Below are 22,720 nucleotides of genomic sequence, written 5' to 3' on the forward strand. Positions count from 1 at the left end.
ACAGCGCTACGAAGCTTTCAAATAAACTCAAGCATCGCCTCTAACCAAACATGCTTTGGACTTTCTCAGACGAGAAAAATTTCTGCTAGGATCGGATGGTGAACACACAGAACAACCGTTGGCTTGCCGTGTCCTCAAAACATGTACCGAGAGTAACAAAAACCAAACATCCAGTCAACATCATGGTGTTTGGAGTGATCACTAGTAATAGCGACGTTATGCCTTCATTGATCTTTCCACACAACCTCAGGCACAACAGGGAGACCTAGATCAAGTGCCTTGAGGAGGTAGTGCTGCCCTGGGAGAAGAGAGTGGCTGTTGGAAGACCCTGTGTCTGGCAACAAGAGTTTGCACCATGCCACACAAGCAGGAGAACCCAGTCAAAGCTGTCAGACAATTTCTGCAACCACATCACCCCTAACATCTAGCTAGCTAACTCCCCAGACTGCAACCCCCTTGATTATTATATGTGGGGCACAGTTAAGCGAGGAACCAACAAAACTCCTTGTAACACCAAAGATGAACTGAAGGCAAGGATTGTGGCAGCATTCGCCAACTTAAACAAAGAGACTTCTAGAAGAGTTGCAGGAGATTCCAAAGTTGTTTGGAGCTCATGGTTGAAGCCAATGGCGATTTTATTGACTAAATGTACTTTCTAGTATTCTAAGATATTTTAATGTAATTTTGGTAAATATATATTAAAATGAGTTGTGTTATTTTCATTTTTGCGTAATTTAGACAACAATTTATTCACTGCATCCTATATATATATATATATATATATATATATATATATATATGTATGTATGTATGTATGTATATATATATATGTATATATATATGTATATATATATATGTATATATATGTATATATATATATATGTACATATATATATGTATATATATATGTATATATATATGTATATATATATATATATATATATATATATATATATATATATATATATATATATATATATATATATAATACAAATAATAAATGAGTATATGCATATCTGGGTACAAGACGTTGCAAAAAAAAAACGTGGACAAAATGATAAACAGAGTACAGAAAACACACAGGCCACATAGAGAACATTTCCTTCATCAGCTGCCACCATTCTAAAACTAAGCGTTTCGAAGAGTTAGGGCAGGACGCATCGTTAGAATGGCTCTTCCCACAGACCACAAATTAAATTTGTACCATGGAGGAATGTAGTGGCGGACAGAAAACAAGACATGAAAACGAAACAGTGAAAACAAACAAAAAAGGCCAAACGGCCAGACGTGAAAAAATATGCTGAATTTTATTAATAAAACTGCAAAGACATCACAAAAACTGTTACTCAGAGTTTCCCGTTCCCGTTCGTCGGATAGTTTTGTTTAGAATGGAACAAAAAGAAGGTTATATGCATAAATATCCAATTACTTTGATAGATACACATTTGAAAATGGTTTTGTTTCATTGATCTTTTCAACTAACGGTCTTTTCAATAACCGGTTATAAGAAATTACAATTACAGTTTAAAATCATATAAAAATCTAAGATGACCTTAAATCAAAAAATAGCTTTAGTAGAAGGAAAAAAAGTCCCGTATACGCAGGGTAAATAATAAATGGTAAAAAAATAATAAATTTAAATAAATTAAAAGATATATCCTTTTGAAATAAAAGCATTTACAAAGAACAAAACTCATAAAATACATATACATTTAGTAATACATACACATATAAAAAAAAAACCTGTATATGCATATATACACTAGACATACAAGCGTTGGTACATGGCTACATATACAAACGAATACAAGTAAAACATAAATATATACAAATGCATTTATATGTATCTACGTGCATGCATATACGAACAAGCTAGAGAAAGAAAACGAAAAGAAAATCAGAAAATCATAAGTGGTGGGAGAAAGAAAAAGAGGAAAAGAAAAATTAAGTGGTGGAAAAAATAATGAAAAGAAAAATAGAGAGAGAGAGAGAGAGAGAGAGAGAGAGAGAGAGGGGGGGAGATAGAGAGAGAGAGGGAGAGAGAGGGAGAAAACGATATGCATATCTAAATTACTATATTACTAACAAGGTTCTTAAGAGTTCTGGGTGGATGATTTGATTCTGTTAATATAACATAGCTTTTCATTGGGCTTACGGTTGGGTTTAAATTTATCTAATTGCACATGTAAGTTAATATCTAAAAAGTCTACATTATGAAGGTTACTTTCTACCGTAATCCGTAAGCCCATTCTTTGGAAGAAAGTAATCAGATTCTTCCTAAGTTTATCTAACTCATGACTGTTTAAATTCCGGGTGACTGTAAGACCGTCATCCCTGTATAATTCTGCATCTTAATTTATGGTACAATTTTCTCCTTTTAATATTCTATATACCAGACAGTTTTTAAATATATTTGTATGTGTATATACGTTATGGTGCATATATTTATCTTGATGTGAAGATATGTCTGTAGATATACATATATATATATGTATATATATATATATATATATATATATATATATATATATATATATATATATATATATATATATATATATATATATATATACATATATGTTTATTTATATATTTGTCTGCGTGTCTATATGTATGTGTTTTTGCCTGTTTGTATGTATTAATGTACAGGGGTTGGACAAAATAATGGAAACACCTAGCATCATAGCATCATAATTTTGAAATAAAACCGTCAAAAGCTTGTTTATTTTTATGCTTTTTGATTTATTATTAGTGTTGCTTAATATGTTTTGCAAAAATTGCTGTTTCTTTTCAGATGTCATCAGAAAAAGGTAATTAGAATTCAATAAAATGACAGATCTATCAGATTTTCAAAGAGCTCAAATTGTTGGTGCTCGTATGGCAGGCGCTAGCGTAACGAAAACAAACGAAATGTTTGGTGTATCAAGAAGTACTGTCTCGAAAGTAATGACAACCTTTGAAAAAGAGAGAAAACCTCCTCATCGAAACAAAACTCTGGAAGAAAGCCAAAACTTTCAGATAGAGACCGTTGGACTCTTACGCAAATTGTTAGAAAAGATCACAAAAATACAGCTTCCAAAATTACTGCAGAGCTTAATGACCACCCCGAGAACCCAGTTTCCACAAAAACTGTTCGCCGGGAGCTGCACAAAGCCAGATTTCACGGGAGGGCTACAATCAGAAAACCAAAACTTTCAAAAACAAACGTTGCAAAGCGTTTAGAGTGGAATAAAATCTACAGAATTGGTCCCTAGTTGAGTGGAAGAATGTTATCGGATGAGTCATCCTTTACCTTATTTCCGATCACCGGCCGAGTTTACCTGTGGAGACAGCCAAAAGAAGCATTTGACCCAGACTGCCTTCTTCCAACTGTTAAATATGGAGGAGGATCTGTGATGATCTGGGGGGCTATATCTTGGAAATCCGCCGGCCCAATGGTTTCCCTTCATGGCAGAATTAATAGTCAAGACTATTTAAGCATTTTATCTGATCAAATTCATCCTATGGTTGCAGAACTGTTTCTGGAGGGAAACGCAATCTTTCAGGATGATAATGCACCAATTCACACAGCTAAAGTTGTTACTGAATGGCACAATGAACATTCTAGTGAAGTTGAACATCTTATCTGACCACCACGGTCCTCAGATCTCAATATTATTGAATATTTATGGTGCATTTAAGAAAAACAAGTAAGGAGTCGATATCCCACTACAAGAACTGGAGACTGTTTTAGCTGAAGAATGGATAAAAATTCCTTTGGAAACAATTCAAACTTTGTACGAGTCCACACTTCATAGAATTCAAGCTGTAATTACTGCCAAAGGTGGTCCTACCCCATATTAAAATAAATTTGAAATTTTAAGGTGTTTCCATTATTTTGTCTAACCCCTGTAGATATGCATGTCGTTTTATGTGTTCGTTTGCAAGCTGATCGAAGTATCTAACATTTTTTGATACTTTTTAGGAACGCCAACTTCCAAATCATCTTACACTTTCTCTCTATTTATTTTTCTCTTTCTTTTTTATTTCTTGCACTTCTTTTTTTTCCTTACCTCTTTTTCTTTCTCACACCACTTATGATTTTCTGATTTTCTTTTCGGTTTCTTTATCTAGCTTGTAACAGGTAAGTTGTATATTTGAAATATACACGGAGAAATATTATGTGCGTATATGTATGTATCTGGATACCTATATTTGCATTTGTATATATTTATGTTTTGCCTGGGATCTTTTTTAAAACGGGGGCCACATTTTTCATTAACGAAACACTTTGAAACTTGGAACACTGGTAGAATGTGTCATATAAAACATCTTTTTCTCTTAGTCTTCTTAAAAAAAAAAAGAAATCCCTAAGTTATTCCATGTTAAAGTTGTCGTATTTCTGTAATTTCAACCAATCACTGACGTCCATTCAACCGATATACATTAAGTGCCGACTACAAACGATTCTGAAACAATTCTATCGGTGATAGGGTTAGGGTTAGGGTAAAACAGCAAATTTAAAAAGAAAAAAGCAAATAAAACGAACAAAAAAAAAAGAAAATGAAAAAAGCAAATTTAAAATGAAAAAAGCAAATAAAACGAAGCTATGGATTAATCAGCCAAAGGAGTAAATATAAACAACTGAATACTTGTCAGTGATTGGTTGAAATTATCGAAATAAGACAACTTTTTACATGAAATAAATTCGAATACAAAAATATTTTTCTGTTCTATAACACAAAATAGATAAGTATACGAAGTTTGAAAGTCTTTCGGTACCAAAAACACTACGTAAAACATTAATGAAAAATGTGGCCCCCGTTTTAAAAAAGATCCTTTGCCTGTATTTGTTTATATAGGTATGTAGCCATGTACCAACGCTTGTATATTTAGTGTATATATGTATATATAGTTTTATTGGTATGTGTATGTACTACTAATTGTATATGTATTTTATGATGTTAGTTCTTTGTAAATGTTTTTCTAAATTTATCATCTTTCACCATTAATTATTTACCCTACGTATACAGGTCTTTTTTCCTTCTACTAAAGCTAATTTTTGATTTAAGGTCATCTTCGATTTTTATAATAATATGAGTTTAAACCGTAATTGTAATTTCATATGACTGGTTACTGAAAAGACCGTTCAAAGGACCAATGAAACAAAACCATTTTCAAATGTGTATCTATCAAGATAATTGTTTATTTATGCATATAACCTTCTTTTTGTTCCATTCTAAACCAAAACTGTCCGACGAACGGGAACGTGAAACAGTTTTTGTGAATGTCTTTGCAGCTTTATTAATGAAGCATCTATTACTCTACCTCTGGTATTTGAGTACTATTTTTCCACCTTGTTTCGCATTTATATGCTTACTCTGGTGTAATATATATATGTGTGTGTGTGTATGTGTTTATGTGAATAAATAAAGTGTATGTATATATATATATATATATATATATATATATGGTGTGCAGTGAATATATTGTCATCTAAATTATGCAAAAATGAAAATAACACTGACATCTCATTTTAACAGATATATTTACCAAAATTACATAAAAATATCTTGAAATATTAAAGAGTAAATTTATTCGATAAAATCGCTATTGGCTTCAACCATGGCCTCCAAACGACTTTGGAATCTCCTGCAACTCTTCTAGACAGTCTCCTTGTTTAAGTTGGTGAATGCTGCCACAATCCTTGCCTTCAGTTCATCTTTGGTGTTACAAGGACTTTTGTTAGTCTCTCGCTCAACTGCACCCCATACATAATAATCAAGGGGGCCACAGTGTCGGGAGTTAGATAGCCAGATGTATGGGGTGATGTGTTCGCAGAAATTGTCTGATAGGCATGACTGGATTCTCCTGCTTGTGTGACATGGTGCAGAGTCCTGTTACCAGACACAGGCCTTCCAACAGCCACCCTCTTCACACAAGGCAGCACTACCTTCTCCAAACAGTTGATGTAAGCGTCCGTGTTGTGTTTGAGGCCGTGTGGGAAGATGAATGGAGGGATAACATCGCCATCTCTAGTGATCACTCCAAACATCATTATGTTGACTGGATGTTTGATTTTTATCACTCTCGGTACATGTCCTCAGATTGCACTGTCCCCAGATTGACACCCAAACACTCTGAAATGTTCGTATTGGCGCGAATGCAAAGCAGCAACGCATGTCGTTTCCAAATTTCTGGCAGAGTGAATTGTGTCATGGTGCTGTTTTCTTCACAGATGGTGCCTAACTGACCTTACTATAATATGTAGTCGACAAAATCAAAAACAAACAATGCGCGTTCACGAAATTAAAAATATAAAATGGTGACAATTTACCCATCGCACCCTGTATATATATACACACACGTATATGCTTCTTACATACATTTAAGTATTTTTAAAGCCATAGATAAATATATACAATATAATAAAGAAAAATTAAAGTAAAATAAACAGATTGTATCAATAGAGTTTTAGATATTAATTGTTCTTAGAAAACTGCGAAAGCGAGCGTTTGAACCTGTATTAAATCTAATAATTCTTTCGGAGTGTCTATTCACAAGTTTTTTTGTTTTTTTTAAATAAAAGTGCATATAGCGCCTCCTCAGAACAGAGATTGCAAGACTTGGAAAATGTATGGAACGGATATGCATTTTTTATTACCGTCCATATGATATTGCATTGCACTTTTCATTTCTTAAGTTTCCGAACCAGTTCAGCCAGTGATGTGCAGTGTCACTAGTTAATGTTTTTAAACGATGCAATGTAATTTCGTTATTGATGTTTGAAGCAATCAGTGGCCGTACCAATACTTACAATACTTACAAATGCACCTGCCCTTCACTACTATACTTGTTGTTGTTTCTAGTACTACTATTATTGAGATTTTCATCATTTCCATTATAACTCATTATTTTTGTTATATTCTATTTTTATCAGAATTATTTGGACGGACTTGATTTCTTTCTTCTTTATTATTGTAATCATTATTTGAAGTATTATTTCAGTCTTTACCCCCAGCTCCCCCTCCCGCCCACTAATGGTGTTGATAATCTCCTGGTTTAGCTTCTTATTATTGAGTTTACGAATGAGATATTTTAAGTTAGTAGATGTTGCATATGATAATTTTACCGTATGTCTATCAAAGATCTTGTGGTACTTTTTAGATTTCGGAAAGTGCTGATCCAATGTAAAGAAATCCCTAGCAGTCTTGGATGATTGATGGGATCAGAAAATTGGACTATACCACGAAACATTGCATTTTTAATACTTGTTGTTCGTTTTACTATGGTTAGTATAATCTGTGGTAGTGTCACTATCTTAGGAATTCGAGTTAGACTTATAATATTTAGATTAGCCCTATATTTCTCTTTACTTTTATTTATTGTACAGTTTTGTCGCTTTCTTGATTTAAGACGACTACCTACATCTATTTCGTGTTTATAATTTCTTCTAAAGTATGGTCCAGTATTATTATTCTTGTTGCTATAAGATTATTATTAGATACGTATTTGATTTGCTCAGTATATCCGGCCCTAGCTTATGTTAGATTCTAATTATGTGCATACAAGTTAGATATCATTTCATTTGCCAAAAGTCTTAGATATTCGATTATATTTATTATTTACAATCCCTTTTATGACAGAGAGTGGGGAGGATGATTGGATTTTTTATTAAATTACCTTGTTAATGGTATGATACAAGTAATCTGGTATCCAGACTAAATGTTACATAAAAAATATCTACCTTACAGTAATTATTTTCTCTAATAACAAATAGTTCGAAATTTTTGAAGAATTTAAGCAGTCGTAAGAAATGACTATTTAAATTCTTACATCTCTCCATCTGTACTTTACTACACTTATCTAATATGAAGAGAGCATCATTCCTATACTGACCGTCCCGCCACCGCCATTTTAAGAAACCAGAACTCCATCTAGAATAGGATGTATATTCCGAGGAGATCAGTGACTTGCGCTGAGTCGTTGGATTCCATTGCTATGTCGAAACAGTCAACCCTATGACATCTCGCCCACAGTTTATTATTGAAATCTATCAGAGTGCTAGGTGCAGCTAGTATTATATCTGTATCCGACCCAGTTAAATCAGAATTGCGCATAGCAAAATTAGAACCTTATTAAGTAGAACTGGATTAATAGTAGAATAATAGTTTGATACGTCAAGTTGTATAAATTTGCTACTATTTTTATTCTCTAATCTTTTGATCCATCCAATAACCTCTTATGTACCTAACCATAATGTGAGTTTAATCTTGGATTTAAAATTCGGTAGTATTCTGTCAATAATATTTTTACTAATCCTACCTATATCCGACTGAGAGGGGCATATTAGTCTATCAAAATTAATCATGTGGTCCTTTAAGTTAATTCTCGTTTTTTTTTTGTTGGAGGCATATAAGCTCGGTTCTATTTGCTATTCTTAGTCCAGTAACCATTTCAAAGCCCTTACTATTTATACTGGTCAATGCATCTTTTGGTACATGTCTATACTTACTACAAAGTTCTTTCCTGATTATTTTTTTTTTTATAGAGTGTGGTATTAAATATACAAAATACCAGTTTTATCTGCAGGTACCAATATGACCGACGCTCTTTTAAATTCCAGGATTTTTCTCAGTTATTTTATCTAGTTCCTCCTCAAAGGGTGTCACGTGTCGATTGGGTGGTGGGTTTCTCAAGGATTTAAATTCCTGCTCATGTGTATTTTCGAACCTTTCTTTTCGAAGAACAACGCTTTCCAACGCATTCTTCGGATAAAGGAACTTGTATTCTATGTCAGTTCATTCCATTTTCTATCATTTATCTATATATGTAAACTTTACGGATACTATGGAAATCTTGATGTATATCCAGTAACAAGAGCATTTCCATTGTATGATGACACCAGGTAGTCAATAACTATGAACTAGCTCTACATAGTATACAAGTTTTTTTTTTTACCCGAATTTTATTTAACTACATATGTATCCTTATAAAAAGCAAAGTTTGTTTGTCAGTGGACCACTGAAAACACTAAATAGAATTGATAATATTTCAGGTTTCTCGTGCATTTATTTTCCGAAAACGGAATGGGGCGGGGACGAGATGGTGGTGTACTAGTTCCTATTTCTAACAATCCACGTGCTGTCTATTTCACCATAATGCTTTTTACAAAGAGAAAAAATACTCCACCTATCACTCAATTCACCTCCAACTTTCTCTAAGTTTATACATTTCATTTATTCCTTTGAAGTCGCCGCTGGACCTCTGCTTTCTCTCTATATCTCTATCTCTCTCATTATCTCCTCCCCTCTCTCTCTGGTTGTATATGCGTCTCTCTCTCACTACCGCTACCACTTGAGACAGAGGGAAAGAGACAGACGACAGACAGACACACACACACACACACACACATATATAATTGTATGTGTATATATATATATATATACTAGCGAGCCTCACCATCTCAACGAGGAGTGGTTGTGTGAACGAGCAATCCTAGTCCCCCAAAACATTACAGCAAATGCCATTAACAAAGATCTCTTACAAATGAACTCTGGAGGTAGCCACATCAATAAATCAATCGACAAAGTTGTCGTCGAGGACGATGCTGTTCCTTATCCTGTTGAATTCCTCAACAGTCTGGAACCGTCCGGCATGCCGCCACACAACCTTGAATTGAAGAAGGGCGCAGTCATCATGCTTCTCAGAAACCTGGATCAGCCAAGACTGTGCAATGGTACACGTATGGTTGTAACTGGACTACAGCCTCACATTATCAAAGCAAAAATCCTCACTGGATGTAGTAAGGGAGACATTGTATTTATACCTAGAATACCGCTGATACCAACAGATGTCCCCTTTCATTTCAAACGATTGCAATTCCCAGTGAGAGTCAGTTACGCAATGGCCATTAACAAGTCTCGAGGTTAAGCACTGCAGAATGTCGGTCCCATTTAGAATGGGGCTGTTTCTCACATGGTCAATTGTATGTAGGTTGTTTCAGAATAGGAAGCTCACAGAAATACTTCATATACGATCCAAAGAAAAAAGTTTAAAGATTGTATATACTGAAGTTGTGTAAATGATTTATAATGTTCGTACAATACATTTCTCTATTATTATCTATATTACTCTCTGTATTTGGATATTCTAAATAAATCTTTAAAATTATGTTATGCAATATTTAAATACCTTTTCACAACTTTTATTGAATGAAAATGGGCAATATGATAGATGCAAATATATGCCTTAAGAATATATTTCAACACCGTACAGACCGGGAGGCCTGCTAGCATATATATATATATATATATATATATATATATATATATATATATATATATGTAGTGAACACCTCTATCACCATTATATACAAACACCACTTTCTCTCACTACTATAAATATTAACAAACGCGAGCGTAGTAGAAAGCAACTCATTCCCAGTCATCACCTGACTGATTATTATTTGAAGCGGCAACTGCCTCGTACCGTTCCCGCCAGAACGCAAATCGACCAACCACAGCCCCTAATAAGGTCACGTGATAGTGATTTTTTAATGCTTCTCTGGAGCCTACCTTCAGCTATAAATAGCCTGCTAGATACCCAGCAAATTCGTCGCGCCTCAGATCTCCTTTGAGATCTGGCGTTGACCACACACGCGTAACACAGCCAGCCAGTTTCCAGCGACGACATCGACACCATCGTACAACTACGAACTACAAGCATCGCCCCCGACGTCGCCAGCAGCAACACGACTCAACGTACTACCAGCATCGCCGCCAGCGTCAACATGACTTCTACGTACACCAGCTACCAACAGCTAACCGCGGCACTTCTCTCTTCGATCCTGTTTGCGCGATTCACCTTCGCCACGAAATAACAGCCAAGAACCCAGCCTGCGAAGGACATCTGTATTCAAGAACCCGGCTTGGCATAAAAGCCCTAATATCACAACTAGTGATCGCTCTGCCCCACACGCTTTAACTTCTTATATACAGACACTTACCACTGTGTACTCTAAGAACTGGTATCTTAAATTCTTATACGTGTTACTGACTCTTTTCTATCCGCTGTATCTCACGCATACACATACATGTATTACTCGCACACACTATTTTGTTTACATGACGGCCTGTCTTTTATTGTGTTTTATTATGTCGCATTCACACACACACAGACATACATTTTTATGCTCCAATAAATACTACTGTTATTCATCTTCATACGGTTGTGTTCCTATCGTCTTCCTTACTGGCATTTACGAATTCTCTATGTTATCGAAGTATAACATATATATCATTTGATATATTTTGTGTTCGACCGTGTGACGCGTTCATAAAAGGAGCCTGTTTTACCATTCGTCACCATTTCTCCTTTTGGGTTCGCACGGTCGTTCTTACACACACACACACACACACACACACACACACACACACACACACACACACACACACACACACACACACACACACACACATATACATATATATATATATATATATATATATATATATATATATATATATATATATATATATATATATATATATATATATATATATGCACGAAGCAGTTAATTTTAAAAGAATGAAAGTATATCAAAAGAGCCAACCCTATTAAACGGTACAAGTATTTGGGATGTCGCTGTGATATCTACATAATCGAATGAGTGTAGGACAAAAGTCCCTTAAGACAAAAGCCCCACCGATAAAAGCCCCTCGGACAAAAGCCCTATAGTTAAAGTATGAAAGCTTCACGGATATATTTTTCGCTTGTTTTTTTTTTCCGTTTTTTTCCCCTTTAATTTGTTTTAGTCATTAGATTGGGTCATGCTGGGGCACCACCTTGAAGAATTTTTAGTTGAACGTATCGACTCCAGAATTTTTTCCTTTTTACTTGTTACAGTTATTAGACTGCGGCCATGCTGAGGCATCACCTTGAAGAACTTTTAGTCGAATGTATCGCCGTTAGAATTTTTTAAATTATTTTTACTTAGACTGCGGACATGCTGGGGTACCACCTTGAAGAATATTTAGTCAAATGTAACGACCCCAGGATTTTAAAAATGATTTTCAACCAGTGCATGTAGTTAAGCCTAGAAGGTATCTCCACATGCTAGAAATAACAACCAAATTTCTTAAATGTTTTTTATAACCACTCGTTTTTTTTTTATTTTCTCAAAATCTGTTTTACTTGTTTCAGTTATTGGACTACGGCCATGCTGGGGCGCCAGCTTGAAGAATTTTTAATCGCAGAAAAATCAGCATTTAAAAAAATATATTTAAAGTCTTTTGCTTTCTTCTCTCAGTACTTACAGGTTAATGAGAATAAGCTGACCTTTTGAACTTTCTCCGGACGTTGAAGGTCTAACAGAAGGCTAGTCATTCAAACGTACTCCTTATAGTTTGCCTAAATAGGGAGATGGGTGTTTCTCCATAAAAATGACAAATTTTGGTTTTTGTGAAAAAAAAAACATGTCAGAGACATGTGTAATATTTACTTTCATTTTATGTGTGTATATATAGTCATTCAAGCGTACTTCTTATTGTTTTTATGTTTCTACACATTTCTTGAAGTAAATGCTTTCCCTTTTGTTAGAATTCAGACAATATGTACATTGAGTAGTAAAGAGTCTTGTATTCTGTTATTCTATTATTGATGTTAAAGTTGATTTATTTTCATTTTCAAACTTTAAAATTATTTTAAAAATAAGAAAAATAATTGAAACACACGGAAAACACCATTGTGAGGGACATAGATGTTTTGACACCGTTTTTCGATAGAAATATTTTTTATTTACTTAAAAATTGGAATTTTGGAAAATAATGTTTTTTTTACAACTGCGATTTCCGTTTTTGTTTACGTAAAATTATAAAAAAAAATTGCAACATTTGGGAGAGACCTTCTAGGCTTAGCTTTATGTGCTGGTTGAAAATCACCTAAAAAAGATTCTGGGATCGATATATTCGACTAAAAATTCTTCAAGGCGGTGCCCCAGCATGGCCGCAGTCCAGTGACTGAAACAAGTAAAAAGATTTTTAGAAAATAAAAAAAAAACGAAGAATAACCAAAAAATATAAGCGGTGGAGGTGTATAAAAAATTTCAAGAGATTTGGCTGTTATTTCTAGTATGTGGAGAGACCTTCTAGGCTTAACTTCATGCGCCGGTTGAAAATCATCTAAAAAGTTCTGGGGCCGAACAATCGACTAAAAATCCCCCAAGGTGGTATCCCAGCATGGCCGTAGTCTAATGATTGCAACAAGTAAAAAGAAAAACAAAAATGAATTTTATCACAGAAGTGGTTTTGATCAAGCTTGAAAAAAATTTGGGGTTCCATACAGTCATCTAAAAATTCTTCAAGGTGGTGCCCCAGAATGGTTGGCCGCAGTCTAATAACTGCAACAAGTAAAAAAAATTCTGGGGTCGATACATTCAACTAAAAATTCTAAAAACGAAAAAAATAACCGTGGGGATTTTGTCCTAGGGGACTTTTGTCCGGAACGCTACTCGAATACACTGTACCGGTATAAAAAATATGATTTTACTAATTTCTCCGTGAAAAGAAAATGAGGGACTGGCTGTTTCCGATGCTTTGTCTGTCCATAGATATTTATGTTGTGACTACACATGACTTTAATAACGCTATATCTTTGTCTCGTATCACTGGCTCTGTCTCGTATCAATAGCTATCTCAGTTATTGATGGATTAAATAATGCATTTAACATAATGCATTTATCAAACAGTAAAACTCTCTCAACTGTTCTGCAATGTGTAATCGAGAACACTGGACATTTATTTCATGATTTATTTATTTCATCGTGGGCAGGAAAAAATGAGATTTACCTGACCATTTCTCTCTCGCTGGACATCTCTGTAGAGGTTATCCACATGCTTTTGTCCACATGGCTTATCTCTATTACATAATTGCTACAGTTAAGATCTTTACAAAATCGGTAATTCACCTTTGTATAAACGCTAATTTGTTTGTTGTTAGGTCAATTGATCATCGATAGCTAATGTATTTTTCATAATGGAAATGCAATAGGGAATCGCCTATCAAACAATATAAAGTGTTTAGTAGTTGCTGTGATGTGTAATGAAATACAATGAACAAGTTTAAACAACTACCTCTTTTCACTAATCTTCATGGATGGAAAAAGTTTGTCATAATTTTAACCAATGAAGGCATTCTCTTCAAGGCCCACACTTTGGTCTTTAACTTTCTCTGATATATATATATATATATATATATATATATATATACACACGCAAAAAAAAAAAATACAACTCTTGTTGCTTGCTAACCGTGAACTAAAAATTGACTTTTTTCAGCTTACCGTATTTCGATACGGGAAAAATTCACAACCTTCTGCGCCAATAAACCATTATCGTTCCTGAATGTATTTTTTATATCTTCTACAGATTTCTTGAAGCTCACCAACTTTCTACACCTTAATCCTTGGATCTTACCTTTATACACACACACACACACACACACACACGTATATATATATATATATATATATATATATATATATATATATATATATGTATGTGTGTGTGTGTGTGTGTGTGTGTGTGTGTATACACGTGAGTGTGTGTGTATATATATATATATATATATATATATATATATAAGCATACATACATATATATACATATACATACACACACGCACACATACACACACTCACATACACACGCACACATACACACATACATTACGTCTCATCTGAGACCGTGTGTTGAAGCTAAAATAGTGGCTGTGTGGAAGACACATGTTAGTCATTCAGAAACACACAAAGACTGTTAACTTCACTTAAACATTTATTGTTTGTAAAATGGTGCCAACATTATCGTCGCTCGAAACTGCCACCTGGTCACCGACGGCATTGCTCCGTGTTATGTATGCATGTGTGCATGCATATTTGTATGTATGTATGTATGTATGTATGTATGTATGTATGTATGTATGTATAAGTATGTCTGTCTGACTATATGTATGTGTGTATATATATATGTGTGTATGTATGTGTGTATGTATGTATGTATGTATGTATGTATGTATGTATGTATGTATGTATGTATCCATGCAAACGAGTCACAAATCAAATAAGCAGTTTGGTTTGTGGCTCGTTTGTATGGATATATCAGCTGGTTTACCCCACAGTTTAATCTGAACGTAGTGACAAGAAAAAAATCTTTCTAACTTTAACTACCAACCAACATTTTATGCCGCAAGCTCTTTAACAGAAACAAAACAAAGTTAGTTTCAGCTGCATAAGAAACAAAAGACACACTGTCCAATCCATAAGCAACGACAGCTATAGCAATCCACATGCCATAGCCAAAACTAGCTGTCACCAGTACTTTAAAATAAAATTCTTTGTACGCTACGAAACAGGCCATAAACATATTAAGCGACCTCAGATATAAAATTGCAACTAGGCGGAAAGACAGAATGAAATTACACAATAAACAAACAGAGAAAGAATAACTGCTATATTGACCAACGAGAAACAGTGCACAGGTAAACAATTTCAGAAAACCTATCAAAGAGCAAAATCGAACAACCAACGAAAGACATCTTTAATGCTTTTGGATACAAAATCACAATCTGAAAATTTTAGATAGAATTACTTGAAGAGGACAGGATAAAGAATGACATAATCAACAGGTAGAATAATGAATCTAGAACAACCTATGTATACACCGAAAGGGTCTTTAACAAATCCAGTTGCACACAAAGGTTTATGAAGCAGACATGTCATCTTTAGTACGAGTAAAACATGAAAATGACATAATGGTAAAGGGATAAATAAAGCTTAGAAAAATGGGTACGATCACATAATAAAAACGAAAAGTCAAAATATTCACTATATTAGCCAGTGGGTAATGGTATTCATAAACAGGTTATACATAAACAATAAGTAACAAGGGAAACACCCAATAAAAATGGAACAACCAACATATTAGCCAATAAATAACAATAACCACAAACTACACACTAATGAAACGCTATATGAAACCAACGAATAAAAACGATAGCTACGGGAAAAAAACCCCAGCCTGTTCCAAAGCATTCAGAATCAGTCCAACTATCGAAAGAAAGTAGTTCTTGCTTGAAGATCACTGTACAGCAGAATTTAAAATGCATGAAACATAATCCATCTTAAACTGTACATACGATGAATTAAGTGTCTCCTTTCACTAAAAAAATTTGACCATGAATACATATATGCATGCACACATACACACACACATATGCACATACGAACATACATATGCATACAACATACATACATACACACACACACACACACACACACATATATATTGTATCCTGCAGTTGGATAAATAATTCAATGAAGCAGGGAAAAGAAGTATTTACACGACGCACTATTATTACTGTTACGCGAGGTTAAACGCTCTCTGCCAACGGCTCACAGAGAATTGCTTCCTCTGCTGAAAGTTCTTTATTTTATAGCAATGTGTCAGCCCACTTTTAATCACATGGGGGCGATTGGAATCCTTCCACAACATCTCCCCTTTTTAGAATTAGTCTCCCCTAACTTCTCCCTTTCTGCGATTTAAACTCCCCTTGAAAGTGTCAAAAAAATGCTCTGCTTGTCCAGTTGACCTAGGATGATACGGCGGAGTGGTCACATGTTCGATGACGAACATTTTACAAAATTTTCTGAACTCGTCTGAAGTAAACTGAGTTCCATTCTCACTTACAATGGTATCAGGAATATCATATCTGGCGAACAATTGCGTCTGCCCTCGATGAATCTAGTCGACGCCCATTTCTGTCAATGATTTGTCCTAAATATTTCATTTTTGCTAAGAAAATTTCACACTTTTCTTCACTCAAAGTAAAGCCGTAATCCCTAATTTTTTCGAACACATATTTGCTTTTTATGAGGATATCATCCAGATATGGAAATACGAATTCACAGTTCGATAACGTTGCCATCATTCAGTGAAAAAATATTTGGATTCAAACGAATAAATACTCTGTTATTTTGAAAAACAGAGCTGCCTAATAATTTGACATGCAGTGTATATCTATATAAGTGAATATAAATTATATTCTTATATACATTTATGTATATGCACCCATATATAACATTGGTTTCAAATGTTGGCACAAGGCCAGCAATTTCATGGGAGGGGCAACCCCAGTGTTCAAAAAATTTGGTACTTATTTTATTGACTGTAAAAGGCTACAAGACAAAGTTGAGCCCAGCAGAATTTGAACTCAAAATGTAAAGACAGACAAAATGCCACTAAGCATTTTGCCCAGTGTGCTGGCCTTACACCTACATATAATATCGTGCATATCAACATACACATATATGTAAATATCTACACATTATTATCGCTCATCTCTACATTAATGCTAATATATAAGAGTAAAACTTAAATACATTCATATACTTCCACATAATCATGTATATATAATTTATGCACATAAGCTTATTCATTTACACAAATGAACCATCTTCATACTTGCACTTATAGATATTGAAAAATCGCCAAATGGTAACCTGTTGCATTTATACTGACTTCTATGTGTTAATTGTTAAGTATTTAGAACATTCATCGTCTACTTTAATTTGTAGGTACACGTCAGAGAAATCCAATTTAGAAAATATCTTGCCACCGTTCAATTTCTCAAGTATGTCTTCCAGAGTAGGTAGGGGATAGTAAAACGTTTTAAGATATTCGTTTAAACCATTGGAAAATCAGCACACATTCTGATTTTATTATTCCTTTTCTTAAAACGTACACAGTTGGTGATACCCATTGACTATAGTTTCACTTTTTGGATAACTCCAATTTTTTCTAGTCTTTCTAGTTTATCTGTTCTAACGCTGCGAAAGGTACAGTTCGTTTTGGTTTAAATACCGGTATAGCATTTTCTTTTATTTGAAACTTCGCCTAATTCATCAAACAGAACTTCAGGAAAATCTTTCGAAATTTTTTAAAAATTCATCCGACGACTTATTTGTACTGGTGGAAAAACCATTCACATTTTTTACTGAACAGATTTATGGGAATTCCTATAAGTTAAATAATTCCATCCAGTCTGTTCCGAATAAATTTATATTATTCAACATGAAAACTTTAGCTTCTAAGGTTTTTCCACGAAATGTAACCTCACTAAACATTTCGTCCTTAAAATGTAATTTCTTCCTGAAACACCACGCGCAATTTTGGAAGCTTTTTTTAATCGAGGTTTCCCTATTTTTTTCCCAAGTATCTGTGTTAATTATCGGGATATACTGACCGTATCCAATTGAGTCACGATATAGTTGCAAAGACTATTTACAATGCTATCTGCAGGAAGGACTGCTTTGAAGTATACATCAAAGGAATGTCAGAACCAGCAGGTATTTACATCTTTAAAAATAACGAATACTGGTAGAACATCCTAATAAAAACGTCAATTCGGTGCAAACATAACAGACCTGATATTATTCCGTGAGACAGGGAGCAAAAGTTATGCACTGCTGTAGACGTCAGCTGTCCAACAAATGTTAATGTACAATCAAAAGCCCAGGAAAATGAGAACATTTACGACGAATTAATGCGGAACTTATAGCTCTTGTACTTTGACAATGAATTCTATTAGTGGCACAGTGAAGATTTGTAAGACATTCCAAAAATTTTCCGTCTGAGATTCTTATGTGAATAGATGCGCACTCTTGGCTGAATGCATCAACAGTTCAACAAACACACCAACTCAACCACATATTTAAAGACACCGGATCAAAAAGTCTTGCGACCAGCTTGAACTCTTTCATGAAGAGCTTAAATAAAACTTATACATACATACAGATTCAAAATCATACATACGGATTCAAGCCATCAACGGAACTGCAAAACTTCGTAAAACTTTCCAGAAGTTTAGTATTTAAGTACATATGCACATGTCCAAACATGCAACTATATGCATAATAATCCATATATAAAACAAAACACACAAATCTGCACATGCACCGACTCCACATTCTGCGCACATACACACAAACATGTACAAATACGCTGCTGATATTGTTGAAATTCCAGTGAAGGAGCCTTGGATCTAGGCTAGAAATCGACTCTTTATTGCCGAGAAATCTTGAAATAAAACTGAATAACAACATACGTAGCTATACATATACATATATCCATCCATTAATCCATACATACAAACATACATATATGCATATAGACAGGCAGACATACACGAGGTTTGACCCCAAAGAAACCAAACCTCAAAACAGTTCGCTAACCGGTATGATGCAGTGAATGGGTGATCTTGACGTTCAGTCTATAAATAGTCATATCCCGGCACGCCAAGCAGTCATTGATTTGTGCGTGCTGGAGTGAACTTATATTTAGTGCAAGTTAATCAAAAATTTGGAAGACCAACCTGTACATGCTATATTCAGTTTGAAATTAGGAAAAACTTTTATAGAAATTATTCAAATCGAGACGAACACCCACCAAAGACGATCTTCTAAAGTTTTCATGTCAATTGAAGAGAGCCTCATAGCAAAAATGCGTGCTTTGATCCGTGAAAATGCCGCCTGACTGTCTGTGGAGTTTTCAAATAAGTAGTAATTTGTAAAAAAAAAAAATGGTTCGTGCCATAGAATTTTAACAAAAACTGAAAATACAATAAGTTGCTACAAATTTTGTGCATCTGCTGACTGATGTAAAAAAAAAAAAAAAAAAAGGAACTGAGTCAAAACCATTCAGGAACTATTTGATCGCCTGGATGCTGATGGAAACTTTCTGAAAAGTACCTAAGAGATGAAGATATGTAGAAATATGGCTACGATGAGAAAATAAAATGGCAGTTGCTGCAGTGGATTAGTTCATCTTCGCTGCAACAAAGAAAGCACTCCAAATTTGCTTAAATATGAAGTGATATGGATTCTCTCTCTCTTTCTTTCTTTTTTATTGAAAAGGCATCATTCATCATGATTTTTTTCCTGCATGATTAAAGGCTGAGAAAAGCTGTAGAAAAGAAGGTGGTCAAGTCTAGAGATAAAAGAGACCTGGATGCTACACCACAACGTACCTGTTCAGGCATTACTCCATAGCCATGACATTTTGGCAAAGCACGATTTAGCCCTTGCGAACATTTTTAGTTCCCAAAGTTGAAAGTTTGATGTCCTGTACCCATATATGCATGTATATATACATATATATGTAGGTATGAGTACATACTTACACACACACACACACACACACACACACACACACACACACACACACACACACACACATATATATTTATATATTATTTATATTATATGATCGAACGCCACGCATCCTTTTCCAAATAAGTTCTGTCTATATACATACATACATACATATATATATATGTATTGTGTGTGTGTGTGTGTGAGTGTATATACATATATATATATGACGATGGAGAAAGGAGAAAGGCTAAGAATAGAAAAGGAGAAAGGCTAAGAATAGAAAAGGAGAAAGGCTAAGAATAGAAAAGGAGAAAGTGGAAAGGCCAGAACAGAAGCGAGAGGGTAAGAGAAAGAAAAAGAGATAGATAGATAGATAGATAGATAGAGAGATAGAGAGAGAGAGATAGAGAGATAGAGAGAGAGAGAGAGTCACACGGATATAGAAAAAACTTAATACAAATTCGGTGTGTGTTGCGTTCCATTACTTAATAAATGAGAAAATGTATGGTTAATAAACACATGACATAACGTATACTGAGTGTAAAACCGGACGGGAGACAAACATAGAAGGTCCTTAATTCTTCATCAGTTATCAACCAACTGCTAATACTCAGTTTTTCACCTTTAAGTTTTTGTATATACCCGTGTGACTAACTCTTTTGCCTTCATTCTTTCCCCTTTTATTCCTTTCAACCATCTGTGAGTATGGTATTCATCTTTGAAACAATTTTTCTCCATTCTTTGGACGTCCATGCATTCGGTCAGTGAAACAGGAAAGATGATATTATTGCTCGGAATGCTTCACACTTCTCTTGGTCTATTACATGCTTGTTGTTAAACAGTCGCTTTCTCAACTTTCTGAATGCCGAGCTGGCCTTATTCATTCAATGATGTAGTTCTTCATCAAGCTTATTTTTACAGTGATTGTGTTGATTAGATTCTGCTCCTTGATTATGATAGACTCCGTTTGTGCTGACTTTAATATCAAAATGTTACAGTGTAGCTCTGATGTCCAACTGCAACTCGAATAGGAACTCATTCATATGAATGAACTTTTTCAGACATTCAAATCATTTGAGTACCTACCACAGACTCGACCAATTTATTGTGTCGAATGCGTTCTTGAAATCAATAAAAATCCACATGTAGTGTCTCGCTCTGTTTCACACACTTTCAGAGCCCACATTGAGTTTCAGATAGAATGCTGCAATTTTTGAGAACAATCGTCTACAGAACGCACGCGATGGCAACTAGGAAAGTAGAAGTGGTGTCGGAGCCAGAAGTCACAAAGGCGTTAAGGTCTTTTCTAGTGGTGGAGGGCACTCCACTCTAATGTGGCCCTTCAGGCCACATAACACCGCGGGATCCTTCCCGCCACTCTAACTTTCAAAGTTATTTCTCCAACTGAGATGTTCTCTACCATCTTTTCCATGTCCTCCTCCGCGACCTGTACCAACGTTTCAATAGTTTGTCCCTTCAAGTTCCTATGGGGCGTTCTGGCAAGACTACCACCTTCTCCTCCATGCCCAGAAGTATGATAGCCATCAGCCAGGCCACATTCACTTCTTGTGGTATGTCTTCTACCCTAACCTTGGAAGCACGCTTCCCAAGGTATACGGGTAGAAGCACCACTTCATCCGTTTTCAATGGTGTGGCTGAGTGTAGTCTGGCAGTCTCTATCTCCCTAAACTGCATATCCACCGTTCCGTACTTTCGTCTCCTGGCAAGGTATGATATCTCCTGCCAGACTGGCCTTAATGCCTTTTCCACTTGTGCCTACGACACCGCGTATGTTCTGTAGACAATTGTTGTTTCAGCCTTGTCCTTTAATACTTCTTGGGGGAACACCTTCACATCGTTCCCTTCCCTTTCAGGCATTTCCTTGAACTCGCTCATCTCCTCCAGATTTACTTTTTCAATTCTTCCATTAGCCGCCGCTGCATAGTTCTTATTCTCCATCTTTTTGTCTATATTTTAAAACATTCCACTAATTTCTCCTCAGACGCCACAAATTCTGAGGAAGAATACTTTAACTCTTCACAACTCATCGCTTGACGCCCCTCCATTACACAACAGGGAAAACATCGCACCGCCAAGACAGCAAAAAAAAAAAAAAAAAAAAAAACGCGTGTCACAAACAAAACTAACATTTTCAAATGAATTACGATAAACCGGAAGCAAGCTTTTTTATTTCATGAAATCGACCATGAAGGCCGTACATAGAGGGGACAGCACAAGGTGGGGACAAAAAAAAAACGAATGGAAAAGATGAATTGAATATACTGAAAATATGGAATGAAGCCGTTCGGCCCCACCTCCGAGCGACTTCATTGAATCTCTTAATACAACCCTTTTTTTAAAGCATTAATTTAAACTACCATTGATAATGCCTTTAATAATGCGCAGCTCACGAACAAGCGTTAAGGACTAACTATGTGAGGTGCAGAATCGACAACACTACCGAGAGTGATAAACGCAGAATGTGTGGTGAGAGGGATAAAACGGTATGGCACATTTTTAGCAAATGGCCGTAAT

At 35.0% G+C, this 22,720-nt stretch overlaps 1 protein-coding gene across 1 annotated transcript; it reads left to right on the forward strand.

Annotated features, from left to right (window-relative positions):
- Positions 1-9,528: 9,528 nt before the first annotated feature.
- LOC106874168 (uncharacterized) lies at positions 9,529-9,912 on the forward strand. Its single transcript, XM_014921799.1, has one exon. The coding sequence runs from the start codon at positions 9,529-9,531 to the stop codon at positions 9,910-9,912; it is 384 nt and encodes a 127-aa protein (XP_014777285.1).
- The last annotated feature ends 12,808 nt before the right edge of the window (positions 9,913-22,720 follow it).

Source organism: Octopus bimaculoides, chromosome 21, assembly GCF_046866305.1.
Source record: "Octopus bimaculoides isolate indiv1 chromosome 21, ASM4686630v1, whole genome shotgun sequence".
Lineage (NCBI taxonomy): Eukaryota > Metazoa > Mollusca > Cephalopoda > Octopoda > Octopodidae > Octopus > Octopus bimaculoides.

Excerpts from the sequence above, each read along its gene's own strand:
- LOC106874168 (XM_014921799.1), top strand. The coding sequence starts at position 9,529 with ATGAACTCTGGAGGTAGCCACATCAATAAATCAATCGACAAAGTTGTC.